Consider the following 27,044-nt stretch of genomic DNA (forward strand, 5'->3'; position numbering starts at 1 on the left):
AAGGTGAGAGAATAGGTCCTTTCAATACCATATGTGAGCAAAGACCATCCAAGGCTCATGCAGGGTAAATGTCCCTAGTTTAATTTACTGTTTGTAGCCTGCCAGGCTCCTCTGTCCATGGAATTCTCCAGACCAGAATACTGGAGTGGGTAGCTGTTCCCTTCTCCAGGGGATCTTCCCAACCCAGGGACGGAACCCAGGGACGGAACCCAGGTCTCCCGCATTGCAGGTGGATTCTTTATCACCTGAGCCACCAAGGAAGCCCCCAACTTACTGTTTACTATTGATATAAAATCCCAGATTGTGGGGGGCAGCCTGAGAACAAACAGGATCTGCTTTGGGAGCTGCCTTGTTGACTCAAGGGTCTAATTCCAGACATAGCTCTCTGTCCCGCCACCCCTTATTATTCATTAACCTTAAGGAAACATCTTGCAGCCCCTGGAGCGCATCTGACGCAGGACAAATGGCTTTTACGACCTAAGTCCTGAGAAACAAAGTCTTAAGATCTTGATTGATTGCTTTATGTTCCTTATGTGATCTTTGGTGCAAAGAATGTATTGTATAAGAATTTCCTGGTAGAAGGGTATAAAATCTGTGCGTAAAAATAAACAGTCATCACTGACTGCAGTGATCCTCTCAACCCCGCTGCGTCTCTATCTACTTATTTCTCAGCCGAGGAATCCCGCGTTTGTGCCTACGTTGACTCGTCGGCCGGTCCCGACACCAGATGGCTGAAGCTACATTTTACTTTGTAGAATTTTGCCTGCTGATGATATAAGAAATGTGTGTCTGGTGAGTAAGACAATCCAATGATTATAGTTTAAATCCTGGTTAGAAATTAATCACTTTTATTGGGTTTTACTTGGATCTTAACTTTGCCTAAAAACACCTACTTTTCAAATGCTCTTCAGACTAGGTTCTAATATCTAACTAGTTTGCTCATTAATTATCCACTGAGTACAATAATTGTTTATTCATTTTATTTTTGTATGACCATCAGAGTTTTGCCTTCTAGAAATATTTTAGGAAAGCAAAAGGCAGTTACAACATGTGTTTGACAGTTTCAGTGTACTGGTTATTTTCCCTAAATTTTCAAGGTGTTATTTCATGGAAAATGTAATATCAGCACATGAAAAAAATCTATTCTTATTTAGCTTTCATTAAAAATACTTCAAGAAAACTGGCAGAAATCACCCCGACTGTATCAGCATTTTCAAACTTTACAGGAAACAGACTATACTAAATTTTCTTTCTCTCTCTGGGGGAATAAAAACAACAACTCTGTTTTAAAGCTTTGAGGTTTGTTGATAGTATTTCTTAAAACTTTATTTAGCCTGCTTATGTTGCCTCTTTCTTGGAAACAAAACCAAATGTACACATTAAATTTGATCTTTTAAATTAGAACATCATCAGAAATAGCACTATTCTGTAGCTTAACTGTGAGTTGTTCCTATAAACCATTTTAGTGTTCTAATTTGGTCTTCTGTACAGCTTAGCTCATTACCAGCCCTAACACATTATGTACATAAAAAAAATCTGCTCCATAAAATTTCCATTATTCAAATTTAGTCACTCTTTAAGGGCTCTTCCCTCTCCAGTAGATGAAGCATGGATCAGAGTGATAGGATGAAGACGGTGACAACTGCCAGACTGTGGAAATACTCTGAAGAGAGGCACAAATGGATTTCCTGACAAACGCGGCATGAGCAAAAAAAGGGTCAGATATGATTTCAAGTTTTTACGCCTGATGTACTACAAAGATAGTGCTGCCAAGAACTGGCCTACCCTGATCACTTGACTGGAAATTGTCAACACCTTCCTTCACTCCCACATTCCTGACTCTATCTTCTCTGCTTTACTTTCTAAATTGCAAATGATCACCTTCCATAATTTTGTTACACAGCATGTTTGCTGCTTATTCCAAGTCTCTCCCAAATAAAATGTAAGCTCTCTGAGGACATGGCAGGGATACTTTTGTCTGATGTTATCCTAAGACAACTACATCTGTCTGGACGTATCCCAAATGCCTAAAACAGCACCTGATTATTTTAATAAGGTGTTCAATATTTATTCACTGAATTTATGAACAGAGAAATTCAGGCTCTAAAAGGTTAGATAAGTTGCTCATGTTATATATCCAGGAGACAGCAAACATGGATTTTCTGCCAGTCCACCACATTTTTTCTATCACTACTTCCTAATTATGCCTTGGCTAAAAGGCATAATTTTAGCCGAAGTCAATGTATATATATGGCTGATTCATGTTGTTGTACGGTACAAATACAACATTGTAAAGCAATTATATTCCAATAAAAAATGATAAGAAAAAAGAAACAAGAAAAAAATATTTACATCCCTTGAGACAGATTTCTGCCCTGTGAATTCAATGTTATTGTATTGTGTTGTGAAGTGTAATAGTTGCTGCTGTTCTATTGCTAACTCTTTGTGACCCCATGGACTGCAGCACACCAGGCTTCCCTGTCCTTCATTATCTCCTGGAGTTTGCTCAAACTCATGTCCATTGGACTATGTCCAGTGATGCCATCCAACCATCTCATGTTCTGTCACCCCCTTCTCCTCCTGCCCTCAACTTTCCCGACATCAGGGTCTTTTCCAGGGAGTTGGCTCTTTGTATAAGGTGGCCAAAGAATTGGAACTTCAGCTTCAGCATCAGTGCTTCCAATGAATATTCAGGGTTGATTTCCTTTATGATTGACTGACTTGATATCCTTGCTACAGTGTGCCCAGGACTGTACAGGAAGAACAGATTCAAACCTCCACTCAGACCTTTAAAACACTAGTTCTCATTGTTCCATGTGGATTTCCTGTAATAATAGGTACCAAGTGTGATAGGTGTTCCTAATAGTTGATTGCCAACTCTAAAGTATGAATAAACCACGTTTCTGGATTTATGAGATTGAAGAGGCATCAGGGCCTAGAAAAACAAACCCAAGCTCTGGAGTCCAAAGACCAATGTCTGAGGTCTTTTATTAAGTAATCTTGGCTAAACCTCAATTTCCTTGTCTATAAAATAAATTCATTATATCACCTGCCCGTGTGAGTTCAAAGGAGTATGGTAGAGATCTAAGACAACAAGGTCAGTAAATTACAACTAGCGTTATATTTTAGGAAGGTGGCTTCAATTTGGTGAAACGAAGTAGAAAGCAACCAAACATCTATTTACCAAAAGACATTATATTTTGAGGTTTTTTTCATTCCAATCCCATTGGCTTCAACTCCTTCCTTCTTCATGCTTTTTCTACTTTATCAACATTTCTGATGGAATCAGCAGGGTCCCCTCAAAGAGAAGCTGCTGGTGTGCATCACTGACCTCGCTCCTCTGACTCAGCCCAGAGGTTGTACAAACACATTCTTCTCCACAGACTTGAACTTGAGAAGACACTCCAGGCTCTCCATCCTACTCTGGACCCCTCTGGAAATTCATCTAAATTATCACATATCCAGCCAGACCCTTGGAGAAGAACTTGGGACAGTGTGAACAGCTTAGGTACAATCTAAATACAAGGAGACAACTCAGAAATGCAGATCACAGGTCCAGAGTCCTGCCCACAGTGTCAGGCACATCACCGGATTCTCTCTTAGCCTCAGTTCTTCAAGAAAAGCAATGCCCTTCTAGACAGCTTTCAACACAGGTTAGGATTTGGGGGAAAGCATTTTTCTCCCGAGGTTTTCCCGATGGCTCAGTGGTCAAGAATCTGTCTGAAATGAAGGAGATTCAAGTTCAATCTCTGGGTCTGCAAGAGCCCCTGGAGAAGGAAATGGCAATCCACTCCAGTATTCTTGCCTGGAGAATCTCATGGACAGAGGAACCTGGTGGGCTACAGTCCACGGGGTCGCAAAAAGAGTTGGACATGACTTTGTGACTAAACAACAATTTTTCTTCCTAAAGCATCCCAAACCCTCAAGCTACTTGATTTCTAGCCAATAAATTCCACATTTGAATCTCTGGAATCATGCAGTGACTCTCCAGATATGCAGAGGGTAGTAACAAGGTGTGTTGTCCTTTCAACCTCTGCCTTTTGTATGAATTTAACTCTTTAGCCCCTAATTCATATCATCATCCCATGTCTTCATCTGGAGAATCCTTCTCATGCCATCTCTTGGCTTGGCTGTCAAAACATATTGCCATCTCTGTTACCCAACTTCTCTTTTCTATGTTTTTCTATTTATCTCCAATTTTTCAATGATTTCTCTATCTAAATGTCTATTCAATTAAAAAGTAAATACAACATTAGCAGTTTTAAAACTTACATATTAATAAATGTATTTTTCTTTGAAAAACACAAAACTTCAATTGTCAAATGCAGTGTGGGACAGATCTCCTTAACTGCTGGTAAAGTTCCCTGTCTTGATTTGGGAGGTGGTTACATAGGGTGTACACACATTTATCAAGCTGTCAACTAAAGAACTATGTACTTTACTATACACACGCTGTGCCTTAATTTTTAAAATGAAAAAAAAATCCCCAATAGAGAGGACTCTTCAGAGAGAGACAGACAGAATCAGAGGGAAGAGGGGAGAAAGGAGAGTAAGAGTCTATCATATATTCAAAGATTTCATTTAGCAGAAGAGAAAAGGAAAAACAAAACCTCATTCTCAGACCCACAGCATTATAACCTCAAGTCTCTTTTAAGGGACTAAAATTTTACTTTAACCACTGAAGTAAATTAATACATCAATTTATTAGTGAATGATTTAGACAAAGAATCCTCAGTATTAAAAACAAGCACAGCTTTTGTTTAAAATCTATTTCTGTTCACAGAAACACAGTGACTGTATAAATAAAAGTAAATAAAATATTGTATTTGATATATCCTCTGAGATTCTGTACTACAAACCTCAAATTATATTTTTCAGCCATTCAAATATTAGTTGACACCACTGTGGGCCAAGGACTGTGCCAGATACTTTGGGATATATTACATGATTTTTCAGGGAGGACAGTCTTCTCTATGATTATATTATGCTTAGTGCAATATTAAACTTTTAAGTCTGGCAGTTTGAGAAATTTGGGCATTGCTTTAAGAATAATCTACAAAAGTTATCATTGAATTTAAACATCATATAAAGATGGATATGTAAAATAGATAGTATGCTCCATTTAGATAATATGCATTCAGGTATCTGAGCTTAAGAGGTATGCATGGAAACAAGAAAATGATAAAATTACACTGGCTTTATCTGTACAAAACTTTCAGCTTACAGAAATCTAAGTACAGAAAGAAATGTGGTACAGTATATCAAAGTTAACAATTTACCTTTGCCATTTTCTCAGCCAACTGCAAACGGCCATCAAGTTCCCTTCTGATCTGGGCTGCTTGTTCATCTGCATTATCCAACTTAAAAATAAAACAGAAAATCACACATACATGATTACTTAATGGCAGTGACCTACAGATTAAAGCAACACTAAAATGACTCCGAAAAAACTTAATAAGTCTTCTCCGTTACCTATTGGGAACACAGAAAATTGTTTAATTAGATTGACAGTATAATTAAATTTCTTGGACACTTTTCACTGTGATTTGCTCACAAAAAAAGGTAGTAAATCTCTAAGGTTAATAGTTCAGTTTACCAAAAACTCTAAATGTAATAATCCTTTGCCAAATATATCCCCAACAAATCTCAGCCAAGAAGTCCTTGTTTCCTTGAGGATGCATGAAGTTGTCATTAAGTTTATTCAGTTCAGTTCATTCTTCCGCCACCATTAAGAAAAGATTCAGTTCATTCTTCCGCCTCCATTAATGTCAGTCGTTAAGTAGTTCCAAACAGATAAATCTCTTGTTCTTTCAAATTCCCAGAACGCACTTCTGGAGACAGAGATACTAATGTTTCACTATTTTCCTTGCTCTTTCAAAAAATATCTCCTTTGTTTGTATAATAAATTTCTGTTAGTGCTAAACTATCAAAGTACTATTTGATTGACTGCTATCACTTTCTACCATTTAAATCTTCATATGCTCCTCATTCTAGTACCAACAGGCTTATACTGCCAAGAAATCCTTTTACAGGCTGGCACCACATTAGAATTCCACTCTCTTGTTCTAAATTTGATTGAAAGCTTAGCATGTTAGCCTCATTTTTAAAGATATTTCCATCTACATGGAAAATTACTTAAACTTCTCCACTGAAATAATCCTTAACTTTTTTTCTATAACTTCAACTTTTCCTCATGATTTTTCTATAACTTCCTTTAACTTTTCCTCATGATTCCATCTATCTCTTTATTGGTTCATTATGAAACCTCTTCCTGTGAGCCATGCACAGTGTGGGAGGCACTGGGTAGATGACAGACATAGATCAGACTGATGTTTCGCTCCATTTTAATTCCTTCCCCTCTCTCACTTCCAACATCAAGAAGCCTAGACCTCACAATACAACTATACTTTAGTAAAAGTCCACCTAAAAATTGGATTAGTACTGAGTACAACATTAGACACCCGAAATAATACAGACTAACTTGTCCATTTGCTGAAGAACTACATATAAACCATGCTACATTAAAAAAAAAAAGGCCTTAAAAAGAAAAATTCTGAAAAAAAATGAGTAGGTCAGTAGGATGGTCCTGTCTGAAGGCACTATATGAAAAGTCAAGAAGAAGGAAAGATGCTCTAGTAAGAGGGCACCAAACATCTGGAGATGAGCTCAGACACTGGTGTGGGGAATGGACTGGGGCAGGGAGGAAGAGGGAAGGGTAATGAGAGGTGGGGTTGGAGAGAGAGGTAGGGCTGCTTTAAGCCAAATGAAGGAGTTTGGAATTGGTTCTTAAAGCACTGGAAGTTCACCAAGAGATTTTAAGCAGAACTTCATAATGGTCACTGTGTCTGTCTCCATCAAAAACAACAGGCGAGAGGGACACAAAGATTTCTGTCTGTCCATTCATCTATCTAATTTGTTTATTTAACAGACAGATCTGGGGTTAAATTTCTGAAAAATGTTTCTAAGTTGATTTTAAAAAACTAAGTTCATTTAAAAACGAGATTAATAATAGGATTTTCCTAAACTAAATCCTTGCTACAAAGGAGTTTCTATGTCATCTCAAAAATGAATATACTTTTTATTTTAATTAAGATTCATAATTAAACAAGTTTCTCCTCACTGTGTCTAAAGTCAAAATGATTTACATTAAAAACTAATATAATTATTAAGGAAAATAAAATGTGATAAATGTCTATTCCAGGTAACCAAAATCATGGTCCTAAAAACAAAAATTTTGTTTAAGAACAAAATTAAAATTAAAAACAAAATTTTGTTTAACTACAGTAGGTCAAATACAGTAAACATAATATGAGATATCATCTCATCTTTGCTTAAACGCTGATAAACATTTTTCCACAAAGAAACAAAATGGTTACTCGCATGTAAAAAGTAAAGAGTTCTACCAAGAAATAGCATTTAACATTTTAAAATCTTAGAAATTCTTCAAATTTCACCACAAAATATTATTTAACATCTTTATTTCTATCTTTATATTAACAGCTCTTACCTAATTTTAAATGGAGTTGTTTGAGTCACTTCTGGGGTTTATCAGTGCTTTCTGAGAGTTTTCCATTATTTTTAAGAAATATTAATGACTTGGGACTTCCTTGGTGGTCCAGTGGTTAAGAGTACACCCTGCAATGCAGGGACACTGGTTCAATCCCTGGTTGGGAAACTAAGATCCTGCATGCCGCAACTACTGAGAGGGTCCCTGCACCCCAGTGAAAGACCCTATGTAACGCAATGAAGGTCACACGTGCTGCAACTAAGACCCGATGCAGCCAAATAAATACAATCAAAAAAATATTAATGCCTTAACTGCATGTGTCTGAAATAAACACAGACAAAGAAAAGCAGAGCACTGCTATACTAACCTGTCTGTTAAGAGCAGTCTCTCAGAGACAGAAAGGATATTAACTTTGATGACTACAGTGTTACTTTGTGAAACTAGAAAAACATATTTCCAAAACATGTTTAAAAAAAAAACATAAAGGAAAAGCTAATACAATAAAGACAACACGTTAGAATTCAAGGAGGTATTAATAAATCAGCTGATTGACTTTTTTAAATAAGAATTTTAGTTTACCATTCCATGTCCCATATGGTTTGTCTTCTTTTGAGTATTACCTTTGTTTTTCATAACATGAAAGCTTATATAATTTTTATGAATGCTTTTTTAAAGGTTGATTTCTTAGTTGAGATAACTGCAGTTTCACATGCAGTTATAAGAAATAATTGAGAGATATCCACTGTACTGCCCAGTTTTCCCCATGGTAGCATCTTATAAAACCAGACCATCATATACAACCAGAATACTGACACTGTCATCCAGCTTATTCCAGTTTCCTTAGTTTCATGCACACGTATCTGTGTGTATTGACTTCTGTGCAATTTATCATGTGTCTAGGTTTGTATAGTCACCATCACCGCCAAGACACTGATCAGCTTTATCACCATATTTTGCCCTTTTATAAACACATCCACCTCCCCTCACCCAATCCTGGACTGTTTAACTTCAACAATGTACCTCATTTTCAGAATTTTCAAAACTAAATTTAATAAGGCAACAAATTTCCTTTTAATTTCCATTATTACATTGGAGATGTGCTCCCATGAGAAATTAACATTTATTAACACTGTAGATCTCTTTAATCTACATGTTCACTTCTGTGGTCCTTTCGTCAAAGCTTATAGCCATAAATAGCCATCTATTCACTGATAACCCTCAAGTATGTATCTGTAACTTCAACCTCTCACCAGAGTCCCAGTCTTTTATTTTCAACTGCCTACCAGACTTTATTTTCTTGGACTCCAAAATCACTGAAGATGGTGACTGCAGCCATAAAATTAAAAGACGCTTGCTCCTTGGGAAAAAAGCTAGACAGTGTATTAAAAAAAGCTAGACAGTATATTAAAAAAAGCTAGACAGTGTATTAAAAAGCAGAGACGTCACTTTGCCGACAAAGGTCCATATAGTAAAAGCTATGGTTTTTCCAGTAGTCGTGTACAGACATGAGAATTGGACCATAAAGAAGGCTGAGTTCCGAAGAACTGATGCTCTTGAACTGTGGTGTTGGAGAAGACTCTAGAGAGTCCCTTGGACTGCAAGGAGATCCAACCAGCTAGCTCACTGGAAAAGACACTGATGCTGGGAAAGATAGAGGGCAGGAGGAGAAGGCGGCGAGAGAGATGAGATGGTTGGATGGCATCATTGACTCAATATACATGAAATTGAGGAAACTCCGGGAGATAGTGAAGGACAGGGAGGCCTGGTGTGCTGCAGTCCATGGGATCATAAAGAGTGGGACATGACTGAGCAACCGAACAACCACCTACCATATCAACTTGCATGAAGACAAGACACATTGCATTTAACATACCCCAAACACAATCTTGCTTTCCAGCTTCCCACCCCAATCACTCCTTTCATGAATAATGCCATGTCATATAATTGGCATGCCTAATTACCATGTGTTCAAGCTCAAAGTCGACATGTCATTTGTGACCTCTCTTTCCTTCACAACCCACAATCAATCCAACTAGAGTCATGTAGTGAAACCTAGAATCACATAGTGGAAAGCAGACCAAATCTAGGTATTCTTAGCCCTTGGCCAGGACTCTCCCTGTATATGATGGAGTACACCCTTAGCCACTTCAAGTCCGTTTCAGTTGGCCAATACAGTTGTATACATCATTATGATGAGAAAAATTATTTTTCTTTTCTGAAAACTTGGTTTTACACACTATCTCCTCTCCTCTTTCTCTTCAAACAAAAAAGCAGAAAAAAAGCCCAAACAGATGCTTTAATAAATGTGGAACATCATACTTTTAAATGCTGGTGACACATCCATCTCTAGAGTCTGATTTGGGCTCTCAAATCAAGACAATGAGGATAATTTGTGAAGTGCGGAGTTGGTGGCTGGGGCCAAAGACAAGTCTTCACTTCACAAAGACATCTTTTAATTTCATTTTCTTTTACTTTAACACAGCTTTCAATTGTTTATATGACAATTGACTACTTATACCTCACAGATGTCTTTTCCTGGTACAGAATATTCTTCAGGTCTTTACCAAGGGTCATTTAACCCCGACCATAACAGATTCCCATACATATCTTGACTCTGTGCAACGCCTCCAGTGTCTATTATACAGAACATTTTACCACTTCAATATTCAAAATATTTCACTGTCTTGACAAATATTTAGTACTTTTATTTTCTTTCTATTCATTACATGGGAATTACTATTTCTACATTCAGAATTCTCTTGGCTAAGATGTTCCTAACCTGGACTATCAGGAGTCTGAACCATTCAAGTTGGGAACAAAATTTGGAGAGGTATGCATTTTTTTTCCTTGAGGAATTGTCTGAATTTCATAACTTACTCAAAGGGGTAGTTAACTCAAAAGACATAAACAGCCATGGCTCTAGGAGAATCTTCTTCATAGAAGTCTCTATTCATTTATTCTAGAAGAGGCTGCATGACTTTTCAAACATAAGCAATAGAAAATGGTCACCTCATACCTACACATTACCAATCTTACCCTTTCAGAGATGTGTTAAATTCTTTGTGAAAGGACACTGGCTCTGGAAATGACATAAGCTCTGAAAAATGCTGACTGAATGATCCACGGATTACTTTACCAACTGTTGTTTCTTCTACACCTACTATACAGCAAGTACTACTGAAGGCTCTTCAGTAGCTACAGAAGTAGTGGCTTTCTATGAGTTCACACTTCATATAGAAAACAGTTAAAAAAAAAAAAAGAGTATTTAAAACAGAATAGAACTGCCATAAGAAACTACTGATCAAGGACTGTGGGAATTCAGTGATGGAAGATATGTCTTTCCTGGTTGATAATATCAGAAAGGATTGCTACAATGGAAATATTGAAAAATGAACTTTGAGGAATAGAAAACATGGATTAGTCTTGACTTGCAACTCTCAAATCCTGGGCTCACTGGGGCCCAGTCCTCTCAAGTTCCATTGAAGCAGTTTGAGAAGAGGTCCTACAAACCAACAAATCTCCCTTTGTAGAAGTCCTCATGAAGACCCAAATAGTTCACTGGAAGACAACGATTTTATAGGTAAGAAAAGTTTAAACAGCATGAGAATAATCTTACAAAGTTTCACCCAACAGCTTCATTTTATAGTATTAATATGTGATATCATTCTAATGCTTTAAAAGCTGCAAACATCAAACACTTGAATTCATTAAATTTGCTCATATCTTCAAGGAAAAAAAAGCCTTTTATAAAAAGTACTTTCCGTAGCACTGTTTAGCATCATTGCCCTCTATGATTAATCTATTTTTGAGAGTCAGGATAATTGTCTTCACATTAATATTGTCAATCACTAAAAAGAAGGATTAATAGCTGTGTTTTTCCATAATGATGTCTTTGTACATGCTAACCCTAGTCAATCGTGCCCCTCTTTCTCCCACTGGAAAAAAAATTAGTTTTTTCTGAGTCCTCAGTCCAATTATGGCACATCTCTTTTCAAACAAATTATATTCTGTTATTTTCTTATAATATTCATCTTCATCTTTTAGTATGAAAAATACAAGTAGACTAGGATTTGCACTGTTATATACACCTAATGTTTTTTCTGAGATTAATTCTTTTGCTGGTTATTATATTTATATTACCTATATATCTGGAGATATAGAGAAGTAATTGGCACAATCCTAACACTGATTCCAAAAGAATACTCTACCCAACAATTTATTATATGATTTTCCTTTTTATTTGTTTTTGCATATAATTTTCTAATAGCCCAGTGATTTATTTGACAGTGCCAAATATGCATAGATTTTGTAACACAGCTGAAAAACCCTGATAAAAAGCTCAAGTATTAGCAAGTCCATTTACTTTATCAACAGATCTGTTAATTTTCTACCACTACTTGGATCAAATTATTTATCATGAAGATGGTGTGCGACTCCACCTCACTGATTACTCCTGCTCTGTTTTCTTTCATTCTCTTCACCCCTTCATTCTCTCAGCCCTGAAGCACACACAGTTCAGTTCAGTTCAGTCGCTCAGTCGTGTCCGACTCTTTGCGACCCCATGAATTGCAGCACGCCAGGCCTCCCTGTCCATCACCAACTTCTGGAGTCCATCCAAACCCATGTCCACTGAGTTGGTGATGCCATCCAACCATCTCATCCTCTGTCATTCCCTTCTCCTCCTGCCCCCAATCCTGCCCAGCATTAGGGTCTTTTCCAATGAGTCAACTCTTCGCATGAGGTGGCCAAAGTATTGGAGTTTCAGCTTCAACACACACACAGTTGGTTCTTAGCTATTGTCTGTAGTTGTTTCTCAATACACTCTTGCAAGTTAGCACACAGCTCTGCACTCTCTCCCAAGTCCCAGCTCTTCATCTTCCATTGATGGCAAGGTCTTTACTTACAGGCATCCAACAATGGCCTCGACTAAGACTGAATTGCCCTTGTTTACAGTCTACTCTTTATCACGGCTCCCCTACTTCCGCACATGACTCTCACTACCGTTGATCAGGCTAACATCTTAGAAGAGGAGGAGGAGTAAAGGGCAGGTGATGGAAGGATGGGAGTAAGTGAACAGGGACAAATGGATGTGAATGAAACATTGATACCCAGAGAGTTTGGCTTAGTTTTCAAGTCCACCCTATTTTGTACCAATGTCACTTTTTAACCTCTCAGACAGTTACATGATCTATACAAATTAGTTTGCCCATTATACACAAAACATATTACATTTTCCCAATCATGTATTTTGCTTGTGTTTCTCCTGCCTGGGATGCTCTTCTTACCTTCGCTGCCCAGATCAATCTCCAGATCTTCTGCAAAGATGACCTACCTACCTACCTCTCTCTCATAGTTGTCTTCTAATTGTTCAGCTTCTCAGATATTTATGACCTCTACCTCACACTGCAACATATGACCCTTGTTAGCTCATCCTACCACACTGACAAGAGGCCTAAACCAATCCATCTCCAATGGTGGGATTCACATAACTACTCCCAGTTTTAACGTACAATAAATACAGAAAATAATACCACCTGTATTTGAAAGGTTTTTGGACCCTAACATCCCTCCAGACTGACTCATCTTCCATGAAGCACCCTCCCTCAAAAAAAGAAACAAACAAAAATCTTCCTCCCTGATATTCTGATCATTGACAATTAGCCAGCAACTACAAGGTAACTAAAACTCTTTGTGCAATTTCATACAACAAAAAGAACATAAGGAAATGAAGTTATTCCCATACTTTGGAGAGCAATACATTGCCTGTATGATGTTATGTATGAATCAGGTACCACTCTCTTGCTGGAGGGAAAGCTTTTAGAGAACACTCTTATATCTAGTTTCTAAATTATGTATAAGGAACCTGACTCAGAAATAGCAGTTCTGCCACAGATTCTTGTAGCACAGTTCCTGAGAGTCTTAAAAATGAATTTCCCCAAACTACGCTTCCTTGTCATTACTACTTAAAAGTAGGAGAAAGATGAATGAGTTAATTAGATATAAAATTGCCCTATGTGATCTGAACTAAACTATATTAAATAATGGATCAAAAAGTTCAAAAGTAAGAACATAAGAAATTTAACCTCAAACATAAAAACTAGAGGACTTTGATAGCCTAGAGAATAGTCATATATATTCTCTAAAATGGTAGGTATAACTTTGCAAATTTTTACACATCATGAAATTTTCTTTAGTATTCCATTTGGTATTAACATTTTATCTTCTAGACAGAAGTCATGAGCTCACATTTTCAAGCAATTATTTACTAACTACACTTCCCTCAATAGAATAAGTAAATATACATTCACATTAATGAAATAACAATGAAATAGATTTCAGCACAAAGTAAAATAACACAGACACTATTAGCAATTATAGAGAACTCTGCAGGGCAGTTTATAACTTTAGTCTCATCAGGACTAATAAGAGTAAATTTATACAGCACTATATGTCAGAAACTATTCTAAGCATTTGTAAACATTACTGCATTTAAACCTCAGAGCAACCATATGGAAGAGTTCTTATCATTATCCCAGTTTAATGATGAAAAATCTGAAGCACAGATAGGTTTAAGCAGTTTTCTAGGGTAAAGGTCACACAGTTAATACTTGGAAAGGCCAGGGTCTGACTCTTGTAGTTTGACCTGAGGGTTCAACATAAGCACTACTTACACCTTCACCAACACCTCACCCCCAGCTTACACTCTGTTGGTCACTTGCCATGAGTCCCCCAACAGGAAATACATGAAATATTACAGTAAAATTAACAGTACAAAGATTCAAATATTTTAATATGTTCAAGTTGTTACAATGCAATAAAAGAGGTGTGCATGGCTATGTCAGCTTCCTTGGTGGCTCAGAGATAAGGAAACATTCTTAAGTGAGCAATGCAAAGAAATGCAGGAAAACAACAGAATGGTAAAGACAAGAGATCTTTTCAAGAAAATTAGATACCAAGGGAACATTTCATGCACAGATGGCCACAATAAAGGACAGAAACAGCAAGGATCTAACAGAAGCAGAAGAGATTAAAAAGAAATGCCAACTACATAAAAGTTCTTAATACCCCAGATAACCACTGTGGTGTGATCACTCACCTAGAGCCAGTCATCCTGGAGTGGGATGTCAAGTGAACTTTAGGAAGCATTACTACAAACAAAGCTAGTGGAGGTGATGGAATTCTAGCTGAGCTATTTCAAATTCTAAAAGATGATGCTGTTAAAGTGCTTCACTCCATGTGCCAGCAAATCTGGAAAACTCACAGGACTGGAAAAAGTCAGTTTTCATTCCAATCCCAAAGAAGGACAATGCCAAAGAATATTCAAACTACCACATGATTGCACTCATTTCACACACTAGCAAGGTCATGCTCAAAATCCTGTAAACCAGGCTTCAACAGTATGTAAACCAAGTATTTCCATATGTACAAGCTGGATTTAGAAAAGGCAGAGGAACCAGAGATCAAACTGCCAACATCCATTGGATCATCGAAAGGGCGTGATTCCAGAAAAACATCTACTTCTGCTTCATTGACTATGCTAAATCCTTTGATTGTGTGTATCACAACAAACTGTGGAAAATTCTTAAAGAGATGGGAATACCAGACCACCTTACTTGCCACTGAAAAACCTGTATGCAGGTCAAGAGGCAACAGTTAGAACTGGACTTGGAACAACGGACTGGTTCAAAATTGGGAAAGGAGTACATCAAGACTGTATATTGTCACCCTGTCATTTAACTTATATGCCGAGTTTATCATGCAAAATGCTGGGCTGGGTGAATCACAAGCTGGAATCAAGACTGCAGGGAGAAATATCAACAACCTCAGATAGGCAGTGGAGAAGGCAATGGCAACCCACTCCAGTACTCTTGAATGGAAAATCCCATGGATGGAGGAGCCTGGTAGGCTGCTGTCTATGGGGTCGCACAGAGTCGGACATGACTGAAGTGACTTAGCAGCAGCAGTGGCAGCAGATAGGCAGATGACACCACTTTAATGGCAGAAAGCAAAGAGGAACTAAAGAGCCTCTTGATGAGGCTGAAAGTTGACAGTGAAAAGCTAGCTTAAAACTCAGCATTTGAAAACTAAGATCATGGCATCCAGTCCTATCACTTCATGGCAAATAGATGGGGCAAAAGTGGAAACAGCGACAGCCTTTATTTTCTTGGGCTCCAAAATCACTGCACATGGTGACTGTAGCCATGAAATTAAAAGACATGTGCCCCTTGGAAGAAAGATATGATAAACCTAGACAGTGTATTTAAAAAGCAGAAACATTACTTTGCCAACAAAGTTTGTCTAGTCAAAACTATAGTTTTTCCAGTAGTTATGTATGGATGTGAGAGTTGGACCATAAAGAAGGCTGAGCACCGAAGAACTGATGCTTTTGAACTGTGGTGTTGGAGAAGACTCTTGAGAGTCCCTTGGACTGCAAGGAAATCAAACCTGAATTCTCACTGGAAGGAATGGTGCTGAAGCTGAAACTCCAATACTTTGGTAACTTGGCGGGAAAAGCTAATTCATTGGAAACAACCCTGATGCTAGGAATGATTGAGGGCAGGAGGAGAAGGGGGAGACGGAGGATGAGATGGTTGGATGGCATCACAACTTAATGCACACGAGCTTGAACAAATTCTGGGAGATAGTGAAGGACAGGGAAGCCTGGTATGCTGCAGTCCACCGGGTGCAAAGAGTCAGACACAACAATGACTGAACAAAAACTGGTGGCTCAGACGGTAAAGAATCTGCCAATAATGCAGGAGACCGGGGTTTGATCCCTGGGTCAGGAAGATCCCCTGGAAAAAGGAATGGCTACCCACTCCAGTAGTCTTGCCTGGAAAATTCCATGGACTGAGGAGATTGGCAGGCTACAATCCATGAGGTCGCGAAGAGTCGGATAGGACTAAGCAACTAACACTAATACACATGAGTATGACAGGGAACTGTATATTCCTCATGGAATTCCCCCATCTCTTGTGATATTTAAGAAAAATGAGTGAGGGCAGGATTTGTGGAAGTGGAATTTGTCTTGCATTTTCAAGAATGGAGAAGGATTCCTAGTGAAAAGAGTAAAGTGAGACAAAATGAAAAGTCAAGACAATACAGGGTGTTAATAAGGAACAGGGAGTGACTTGACTTACGTTGCACAGGAGGTATGTAAAGAATAGTTACAGGGGGAGACCCTGGGAAGGACTATAAGAAAGCCAGGTGGGGGCCAGACTGAACACCACAGATGTTGAACGGTTAGCCAAGGGGTGAATCTCATTCTGCTAACAGCCATCATATTTTTTCCCTATTCAAAGCTGGGTCATGAAGAGAACAGGATGGTGAAAAATGAAAGTCGCTCAGTCATGTCCGACTCTTTGTTACACCATGGACTGTAGTTCACCAGAGTCCTCTGTCCATGGGATTCTCCAGGCAAGAATACTGGAGTGGGTTGCCATTTCTTTCTCCAGGGGTTTTTCCTGATCCGGGGATTGAACTTGGGTCTCCTGCATTGCAGGCAGATTCTTTACTGTCTGAGCCATGGGTTATGATGAAAACAGGATGACACTTCAATAATATTAATCTGGCAAAAAGATACATAGGATCGGAAGAGGGAAGCAAGTGAAAGGTTACCATCATGATACATAAGAGAGGTACTGAAGCTTCCAGCTATGGGGATGGATGTGGAATTAAGACAGGAACAGACAATACAACCGAGAGAGAAAGTAATACTGCCAGGCTATTGTCTGGACTGAAGGCAGTAAAAAAGGAACGGCTCCTGGTTATGAGTGGGAAAGATGAATATACATAAGTAGAACCAGGTTTGAGATGAGAAAAAAACAGCATTTTGAACCTACCGATTTTGAGAAGTTTCAGATACAGAAGTCTGTCACAGAAAGAGTGGAAAGAAGAGCTGATCCATGTGAACAGGGTGAAAGAAAGTGATACTCAAAATAAGCATAGTGAAATTAAAAAAAAAAAAAAATCTGCAATACTTTTCACTGCAACAGTCCTAACAGCATCTGATTTCTCAAACAACAAACAAGGTAGCAAGTCTATTTATATTTTTCAAACACTGTTCCTCTAGGTACCATACCATGTACATAGTAAGTTCACAAATGTCTGATGAGGCTTCATAAAACAAGATATAAAGGCCATTCGTCTGGAGACATTCACATCAGAATCATGAAAACACTCTGCAAATAGGATATGACATCATTTTTACACATTTAACAAGAGGCCTTTCTACCAGTCTGTAACAAATATTAATAGCTAGAAAAATCACTGTTACCCATTACACAAGGAAAATATTACTAAGATAATGATCCACTGGTCCTGCTCTATCTAAAGTGATTAGGGAAAATGGAGGTATTTCATCTCTTTCTGGTCTTAAGCAGAGGATTCAGGATATCATGACCCCAATAATCAGCTAAAAGTGTTAAATTCACAGAATACTCTTTGTAAGCATGCATCAATCCCTTTTCTTTAGCTTTTTCAAGTTTCTTTTTTTTAAAAAGTGCTTTGTAAGAACAAGTTTTCCTGACCACCTACCAGAAGAAATCAAGGTTCTGTGGGCCATATATTTCTAAAAATCTGAAAGCAATAGACAACTAAGAGTCAAGTCTGATGCTATGAGCCTGACACATACCAAGCACTCAGTAAATTTTTTTTTAATAAAATGATTCAATATACTAGATAGCGGGAATTTCTTGACTATCTAATATTCTTCACTGCTAGCTGATTCCCTGAAGTTTTCCTGTTAACACTTCTTTTTTACCTTCCTGGTTCTTCTCTTAATCCACTCCAATCAGGTTTGCTCCCAAACACTCTAGAAAAGCTTCCCCTGTCAACAGTGTCTTCCACTTGACAAACTCAGGGGTCACTTTGCTGTCATGTGGCACGGGTAACCACTCTCCTTGAAATGTCTTCCCGTGACTTTTCCTGACACCACCCTTTCTGGTTTCCTCCTCCATCGCTGGCTCTTTCCCCTTTGTGCAGCCTCTAAATCCTAGTGTCCGCAGGCCTCTGTCCTGGGCCCCCTTTTTTTTTTGAGGTCCAAACTCTACCAACATGATTTCATCATGTCTCATGACTTAAAATACTACCTTTATCAAAATGATTTACAAATCTTTATCTCCAGCTCTGATCTCTTGTTGAAATTTCAGACTTCAACTACCACCTACCTTCGTGGACAACTAACATTCTGATTTCATCAGGTACACAATGGAATGCTTGATTTTTCCCCACATATGCCTTTACCCCACAACATTGCTCCATAGGAAGAAGGACCACCATATACAGATAGCCTGGATCAGTATCTGAACAGAATGGGTACTATGTTGAAAGAAACCCGAATCAGCGATGCCCCTATTAGACCAGGGTTGATATAAATGCTGTATCAGATAAATATTAGCAAAGTAAATGGAAGAGAGCCCTTAAAGCATACTATTTTTTCTATAAAATGTGAGGGAGAGGAATAGGTAGATGGTATCCATAGTTCTAGAGAACAGTATGTCTTAAACTATAGACTCAAGTTGGTCCCATTTTCTGCTTGAATTCCTGGGCTTTCATCATATCCCTTTTAAGACAAGGGCTTCTCAGGTGGTGCAGTGGTAAAGAATCTGCCTGCCAATGCAGGAAATGTGTGTTTGATTCCTGGGTTGGAAAGATCTCCTGGAGGAGGAAATGGCACCCCTCTCTGGTATTCTTGCCTGGAAAATTGCATGACAGAGGAGCTTGGAAGGCTACAGTCCATGGGGTTGCAAAGAGATGGACACAATTGAGCATCCACACGTGCCTTCTTTTTAAGGTGAGCAGGTGGTTGAGTGCTCTGACTCAGGTTAAAGCTCCGAGTGAGGGAAGAGAGTAGGATTCTGAGCCATAATACAGGGTATGGATCCAAGAGAACATGAAGGGAGATGCCCAAGTGAAATCCAGTTGTCTAGGAACTTCATAAGCCAACCGAGGAAAACAGGAGCACAGTAGGGCAAGAAGGAGAGCCTCAAATCTACTTGAATGATTAACATGTAGGTCGTGTTCCATTTTTGTCTCTAGCAATGCTGGCCATGCCCACAGGTCAGGTGAGACAGGGGATGGGCTACAGGCAATCCATTCTTTAGACCACGAGAGTGATCGATCTTTCCAGAACCCCAACTCGCTCCTGTCATTTTCTTCGCTCACAGACCAACAGTGTTCCCTATTATGTGATAATCCCAAGCTCTTCCAACTAGCATATACAAAGTCCTTAATATTCACATCCTTTCCTAATTCTGTAGCCCCATCTGTTAGTTCAGCAAAACACAAACCCCACAGATACCAAGCCATTCCATTCTCCTTGTGCCTCTGTACACGTCGTTTTCCTCCAGCTCGCTAAATTTCTGTGCAGCTTCCAAAATTCAGGAACTGTCCTCCTCGGAACCTTCACTGAAGCTCCAAAAGATGACTGAGTTTCCATTCTTCCAAATCATTTCTTCTTCTGGGCACACAGCTAGACTGTATCCCAGCCTTCTCTACAGTTAGATATGGCCATGGCATGACGTCCTCAAATGAACTGTCAGGTCAGGGGTCCTTGAGTCTCAGCCATCCCACGGGAAGCTGTTACAAAACAGACTCTAGGCCCCACATCCACAGGCTGTTTCACTTAGTCTGAAGTGGGGCCCAGGAATCCAGTGGTTTTTAAAGCTCCTCAGGTCATTCTAATGTGGAGGGGAGGAGCACTAAAGAAATCCACGCAGACTGTCCAGTAGCAAATTAAGATACTGCCATCCATGTGCTCACATTCTGCCTCATAAATAACCTCAGAGATACACTGATTAATTATACCATTCACCATGATTTGTTCACATACCTGTCTCCTGACCACACCTAACACTGTGAGGAAAAGAATCAAATCTTGTCATTTTATCTTGAGTGAAAGTATAAAATCTTGTCATTTTTGTATCTTCATTGTTAACTGGTATTTTTAGAAGGAATTCAACAAGCATTTTTGAGTGTATAAAAGAAATATGTTTATCACATATATTTCATTTTAATTTTGATAGGATATTTTCATTAACCATGAAAAACTGAGAATAGCACTCATATTATTATACCTGGAACAGTAGATTCATATAATTTTTTATTCATAAATAGATGAAAACAGGTCAGAGTGCACTGGCAAATACACTTTTCTCTATTACTATTATAAAAATGCCTTATCTCTGTAGATTTCTGTTGTCTTATCATTTAAAATAATGTGGAAATATTGGAATAAAATCCTAGTTTCAATAGGCTAGATCAAGGTAAAGAAGAAAAGCCTAAAAATAATGCACAGAATGTCTGATAGCAGCCTATATTTTTATCTGATGAGATTTGGGACAAAGCAAAAACAAATTAAAACATTTTAGGAGAAATCTTACTTAGAAATTTTTATGTAGCTCCTCTACACATGAGTGAAAGTGATAGTCACTCAATCATGTCCCGACTCTTTGTGACTCCGTGGACTATAGCCTGCCAGGCTCCTGTGTCCATGGGGATTCTGCAGGCAAGAATAATGGAGTGGGTTGCTGTTCCCTTCTCCAGGGGATCTTCCCAACCCAGGGATTGAAGCTGCCTCATTGCAGGCAGATTCTTTACCATCTGAGCCACTGTATACAATTACACAGAGGCCAAAGATTAGAAAAAAAATAGTACAAAGTCAAATGAAGCAACACTGGTAAAAGCTACAAATTGATTTAAGAATATAACACAGCGGTATTCACAATTTTTAAACCTTAACTTTTAGAGAATAAATTGATTCAATATTATTAACCAAACTCCAATTCATTTAACTGAAATCAGATTCATCAACTTATATTATGATACCTTCACTTTTAAAAGTGAATATGTATATAAACTTTATAGCTATTCCAATGATTAAATTCAGGATTTCAAAAGTCAGGTATTATAAGATCCTATCAGTCTCAAGATCTTCAGTTGCTTCTTGCTGTTTCCTAAAACATGACAATTGTCATTTAATGGCATTCACTTGAATATTTCCCTCAAGCATTTTGAGACTTAAAATTATACTCACAAGGAAAGATATACCTTGCTAACAGTCATTTTCTCAACTTTATTTTCCTATCTAGCAAATGATTTTTGTTATCAAATGTAATTGTCTCTATAGAATGTGCTTTTCTATTTTTGCCAAAGTAGACAAATTATGTTAAAATGTATTATCAGCCACGTGCTACTAGTGGAGAAAAAAGATGAAAGTGGTGAAAGGCAGATATCAATTTCCTCTGAGAATGCACATCTCTCCCTATTTTCCCTTTACAACTTTGATAGGGGGTCTTCAGAACAGAATGCCTCATGGTTCCTGCACTTTCAAAAGAAGACTCTCACAATGGAGACGCAAGAGGCATTGCAACTGCCTCTGTTGATTATTTTATTTTTTAATTTCTAGACCTGGAGCACTTAATCTCCAAAGCTGAGAATTTTTAGCAAAAGGAAATCATAAGACTGAACACAATACTTTTTAATTATTCATAAATATTCCTGCTTATTCCTTACAAACATCCAAACAATTCAGGAGTATTACTTAACACAGTTCTTAAGAGTCTGCAGGATATAAGGAATTTGGAGGAGGAGTGGGGGATTGTATTTAAAGAGGAAGATTTCAGTTAACTTTGCTTTGACTCTTGGGTAAACATGGGTGAGACATTCTCCAGTGAATGGAATGAGATTATGAAAGATTAATGAAGATTGCCTTTGGCAGAAGAGATCAGGATTTAGATGGCTGTAAAATTCAGTTAATTAATCCTCTTAAAATACAGAGGAGGGAGAATGACAGCCTGTATCAGGGACTGTGTATTCCACTGCTCAGACTCTGCTCATTTTCATTCAGGAGTGTGTCTCTGCAATCTACAACTGCCTTACCCACAAGTGTTAATATCACCTTAAACCACAGCCCCAACCCCTCCTTATACTAGCAGCTCCCCGTGGTGCCAGGGTCTGCTTATATCTCCATACCTGCACATGTTCCTCCCTCCCCCAGATTACATAGCATCTTCTTGACCTCCTGACCCTCTTTCATGACACACCTGAAGATTACACAGTCCACCCCAAAGTGGCATCTTCAACCTCGAGGAGGTGTATCAGGGACTTACCACATCACTGAGGCATGTACAGCAGTGCTTTTCTTTTTTTTAAATCAAAGCTAGCAAATAACCAGATCTCACATCTATGCTCCCATCTCTATTCCCTACAGGATTACACGGAATGGGTTAACTAATTGATCTGAACAAACCGTACCATCCTTTGTCATATTTTTATATAATCTTTAAAAAGCATTTCATTTCCGTTCAAAGAAAGGCAGCTGATTCATTACTGGTACCACTTAGGCAACAGTATTTTAATTCAAAAATAGGTGATTAAAAAGATAAAAATTATACCCAAGACTATAAAACATAGCTTTAATATCAACTAGCTTCATTTTCCCAAAAGTGTAACTGTATTTACTTGAAGTCCACTGCATTTGCTTAGAGTTACCCTGAAATTAAACCTTCTACTGACAGATTGAGCTTCTTTCACCCTTGTTACTTTAATACCCTGATTCAAGTAAATGAAGGCTAATGGTGTCCGACTGTGGTATTGTAATGCTGCTCATTGCTGAATGCACACTTTGTGCTCTTTTCCATCTTTTTTCCTTAGCATTTTGTGCTCCAATGCAAACACGATATTCTCAAACCAAAGAATCCAAAATCTGACAGTTTTAATAGCACAATCACTCATCTATGTCATACGTGGGTTGTTCTTATGTTTTATTTCTGATACCATGTAAATACTTTTTCTTTTGATTATCCCTGGTTTCATAACTTAATTGTGATATGTGCTATCTTCTAAATTAGTGCTTTAAGAGTTTCTTTGATGCCTTCATTCTGAATTTATTAAGTTCTTGGCTTTGACTGGAAGTCATAGAAACACCTATGCTTTTTCAGAAGATGACTTCCTGTTTTTCCATTCTAGATGCGATTCCCAGGGCTCTGGGACAAGGGTTACAAAACCACATGAGGTTCTTGCCAGCTGCTGTCTCCTCATTCATATCGCTTCCTTCCCAAGTCCCCAGGGGCTGTCTGGCTGTAGACTTCCTGCATGTCCTAGCAGAACAGCTTCCTATCCTGAGCTTCACACCCTGAAGCAACAACACATCTTTGAGATCTCCTAGGAGGGCACTCCTAGGAGCATTACTGACCTAATGGACATGAACTTGAGCAAACTCGGGGAGATGGTGAAGGTCAGGGAAGCCTGGCATGCTGCAGTCCATGGGGTCACAAAGAATTGGACATGACTGAGAGACTGAACAACAACAACGAGGAGGATGTTGTTGGCAAACACAAGGGGTCAGACAAGGGTAAATAAATACAGAAGCAAGAGTGTTACACTTAGCAAGAGCCTCAGAGCCTTTCTTAAGACCCAGGGAAAGTGGAGAAAATTCCACCAACGTATACCTGGAGCCAGGTGCTGGCCACTCTGCTAGCTTTAGACCCTCTCTGCTCCTCCAAGCCCTGCTCTTTGGATTTCTCTCCTCACATCATTCCTTTCCTATACTGGGCAGGTTATTTTCTGTGGTTTCTATAATCTTTTCTTTTTTAAATTCTGTTGAAAGACAACAAAGGAACAGATAAGATAGATTGGTTCTTGAGAGGAAAAAAAAGAATCTCAGCTGTTTTTCTCAACAATCCATTTTCCTCATTTCTGAAAAGTGATTGTTATTCCAAAGGAAAGCTCTTTGCTTATGTATGAGTATTTTTGTAATTTAAGTCAATCAAAAAATCTTTAAGCTTTTCTTTCAAATCTTAGAACCGAAGAGAACTCCAGTTTCAGTTCAGACATGTAAAGAGCTTGGAAGAAGTCATCCCTCTTGTCCTTACAATAAGAGTTGGACAAGCTGAAAATCAATGACTTTTCTTCACTTATCAGAGAACTGAGGTTTCAGGGCAAACCACTAACCCAAAATCTGGAAACACAGGCAAAACAGAGAGATACTACATTTGGAGCAGAAGTCAGTGGATGCCAGAAATATAGAATCATTTATCTGACTAGTAATTTGGGGCAAATTACTAGAAGCTGAGGGCCTAGAGTGAGAAACTCCTGGGGTTGTAACCAAAAGGGAGCTTCTACGCTTTCCTGGGCTTTTTTCCAGTAACCTCATCAAATTCTCATGGTAAGGATCCAAGAAGTTTTCTCAGGTGGACCTGGCAGGGAGAGGGGAAGAAAAGCCATTGTTATACCTCCCTGATTCTTCTCCCTAACAAAGGGGGAAAGACTTGGCTAGAAGAAAACATGGAAAAACAAATCCCAGCTAGAGGAGGAGGAGGCTGCCCTCTGTAGTCCACTGCAGTCTTTCTGTCATGTCTATAGGAAATAATAATAACAAAAAACCCAGTGTGAACAGGGTCAAGATATCAAGGAAATACATAGGGATGCTTTAGCTAGGGAAGGAGATAAAGAGATGTAGATAAAGAGGAAAAGCAATATTCATGGACAAAGGATAGAAACATCTGCGAAGGTTACTGCCTGAGATACTGTTGCTGTTGTTCAGTCCCTAAGTTGGGTCTAACTCTTTGAGACCCCACGTACTGCAGCCCACCAGGCTCCTCTATCCTCCTCTATTCCCCGGAGTTGCCTCAAATTCATATCCGTTGAGTCGGTGATGCTATCCAACTATCTCATCCTCTGTTGCCCCCTTCCTTTTTTTGCCTTCAATCTTTCCCAGAATCAAGGTCTTTTCTTGTGACATAGGTCCTCTGAAAGACTGAGAATTTATCAAATTGTAGAACGAACACACTCCCTTCTCCCCAACACCTTACCACACCACCAGTGGCTACAGAATAACAGCTGACCATGGCTAAAAGAGCTTCAAGGTACACGCTGAAGAGGAATACTCAGGGAAGACCAAGTCAAGACAAGAGACAAAGACAAGGACACTAGAAGAATTTAAAGCTTCTTGTACTTGTGGCTACAACAAACATTAAACTCAACCAACCTCCCAGTCAGACTAACATAAGTGCTGACATAAAGGCAAATATATCGCAGCTTTTATTACCTGATACATCATTTTCTGGCTTTCAACAAAATGTTACAAAGCATGTCAAAAGACAAAAAAGAAAAAAGAACAGTCTGTGGAGATAAATCGTGCCTCCAAACCAGATTAAGGTGTGACACAGATGTAGTTAACAAACAAGGAATTTAAGTAACTGTTGATATATTAAAGGCTCTAATGGAAAAAGTTGAAACCATGCCAAGAACAGCTGAGTAATATAAGTAGGGAGATGGAAACTCTAAGAAAAGAGTCAAAAGGAAATGCTAGAAAACAAAATCACTGACAGAATGCCTTCCATGGGCTTATCAGTAAACCTGCTGATTCCTTCTTTAGAATCAGACTTCTGAAGGAACAATCAGCAAACCTGAAGGTCAGCTGAAACTTTCCTCTCTGAAATGTAAAGAGAAAAAGAACTAAAAAGCAAACAAAAAATGAAAACACACACACACACACACAAAACAGAACATTTCAGAACTATGAAGAGTAACATAACTAGACATAGAAAAAGATACCTAAAATACTAGCAAGATAAGGTAAAGATAGGATATAAGGAATATCTGAAGTAATAATGGATGAGAAGTTTCCAAATTTAATGACAGACACCAACCCTCACATTCAGAAAGCTGAAAAAGACACCAAGCAAGAAAAATATCAAAAAACTCATACCTAGGCAGGCATATCATATTCAAACTACAAAAAACTAAGACAGGGAGAAAATATTAAAGGAAGCCAGAGGACAAAAACAAACAGAAACACAAAAACAAAACATCTTACTTAGAATCAAGTATAAGAGCTTGATCAAATTTCTCAGAAACCACACAAGCAAGACAATGGAGTATAATCTTGAGTGTTAAAAGAAAAAAAAAAAGCTGATAAGTCTATATCTAGGGAAATTAGCCTTTAAACATAAAGGAGGAAGAGACTTCATCAAAAAAACAAAAACTGGGTGAATTCATTATCAGTAGTCATGCCTTTCAAGAAATGTTAAGTTTTTCAGATAAGGAAAATGATGCAGGTCAGAAACTTATACATGAAGAAAGCAAAGTGTCAGAGGAGGAATAAATGAAGGTGAAATTATATATGTGTGTATCTTTTATTTTTATTATTCTTAGTTGATCTAAAAGTTACCTGTTAAAAGCAATAGTAGTAATCATATGCTGGGTGAATAGAACATATTATAAGTGAAATAAATGACAGAAATTTCACAAGGGATGGGAGTGAGGAACTGAAAATTCTCTACTATGCGAGAGCTCTACTGCACTGGAAGCCCTATAGTGTTCTTTGAAGATGAGCTTACATTACGTTAAAATGCATATTGTAAGACCAAGGGCAATCACTAAAAGACACTTTTAAAAGATAGGCAGTACATCAAAATAGGCTATAAAATGGAACAACACAAAAATCCAGTTAAAATTAGAGAAGGCAACAAAAAGGAGTGGAGACAAAGAACAAACATAAAAAAGTGCCAACACTTACAAAGACTGGAATTTG

At 38.3% G+C, this 27,044-nt stretch overlaps 1 protein-coding gene across 19 annotated transcripts in view; it reads right to left on the bottom strand.

The window, feature by feature from the left end:
- Nucleotides 1-27,044, bottom strand: part of CADPS2 (calcium dependent secretion activator 2) — a 535,874-nt gene that overhangs the window by 308,934 nt on the left and 199,896 nt on the right. For all 19 annotated transcript variants that reach the window (XR_014066703.1, XR_014066704.1, XM_081534079.1 and 16 more), the window contains exon 4: nucleotides 5,280-5,360. Coding sequence is in view for 17 of the 19 variants with exons in the window: in XM_081534079.1 (XP_081390205.1) it covers nucleotides 5,280-5,360 (81 nt within the window). In the remaining 2 variants the exon portion in view is untranslated. The remainder of the gene's footprint in view (nucleotides 1-5,279; nucleotides 5,361-27,044) is intronic.

This window comes from Giraffa tippelskirchi, chromosome 10 (genome assembly GCF_054371585.1).
Source record: "Giraffa tippelskirchi isolate mGirTip1 chromosome 10, T2T-mGirTip1v1.2.pri, whole genome shotgun sequence".
In the NCBI taxonomy this organism is placed as follows: domain Eukaryota; kingdom Metazoa; phylum Chordata; class Mammalia; order Artiodactyla; family Giraffidae; genus Giraffa; species Giraffa tippelskirchi.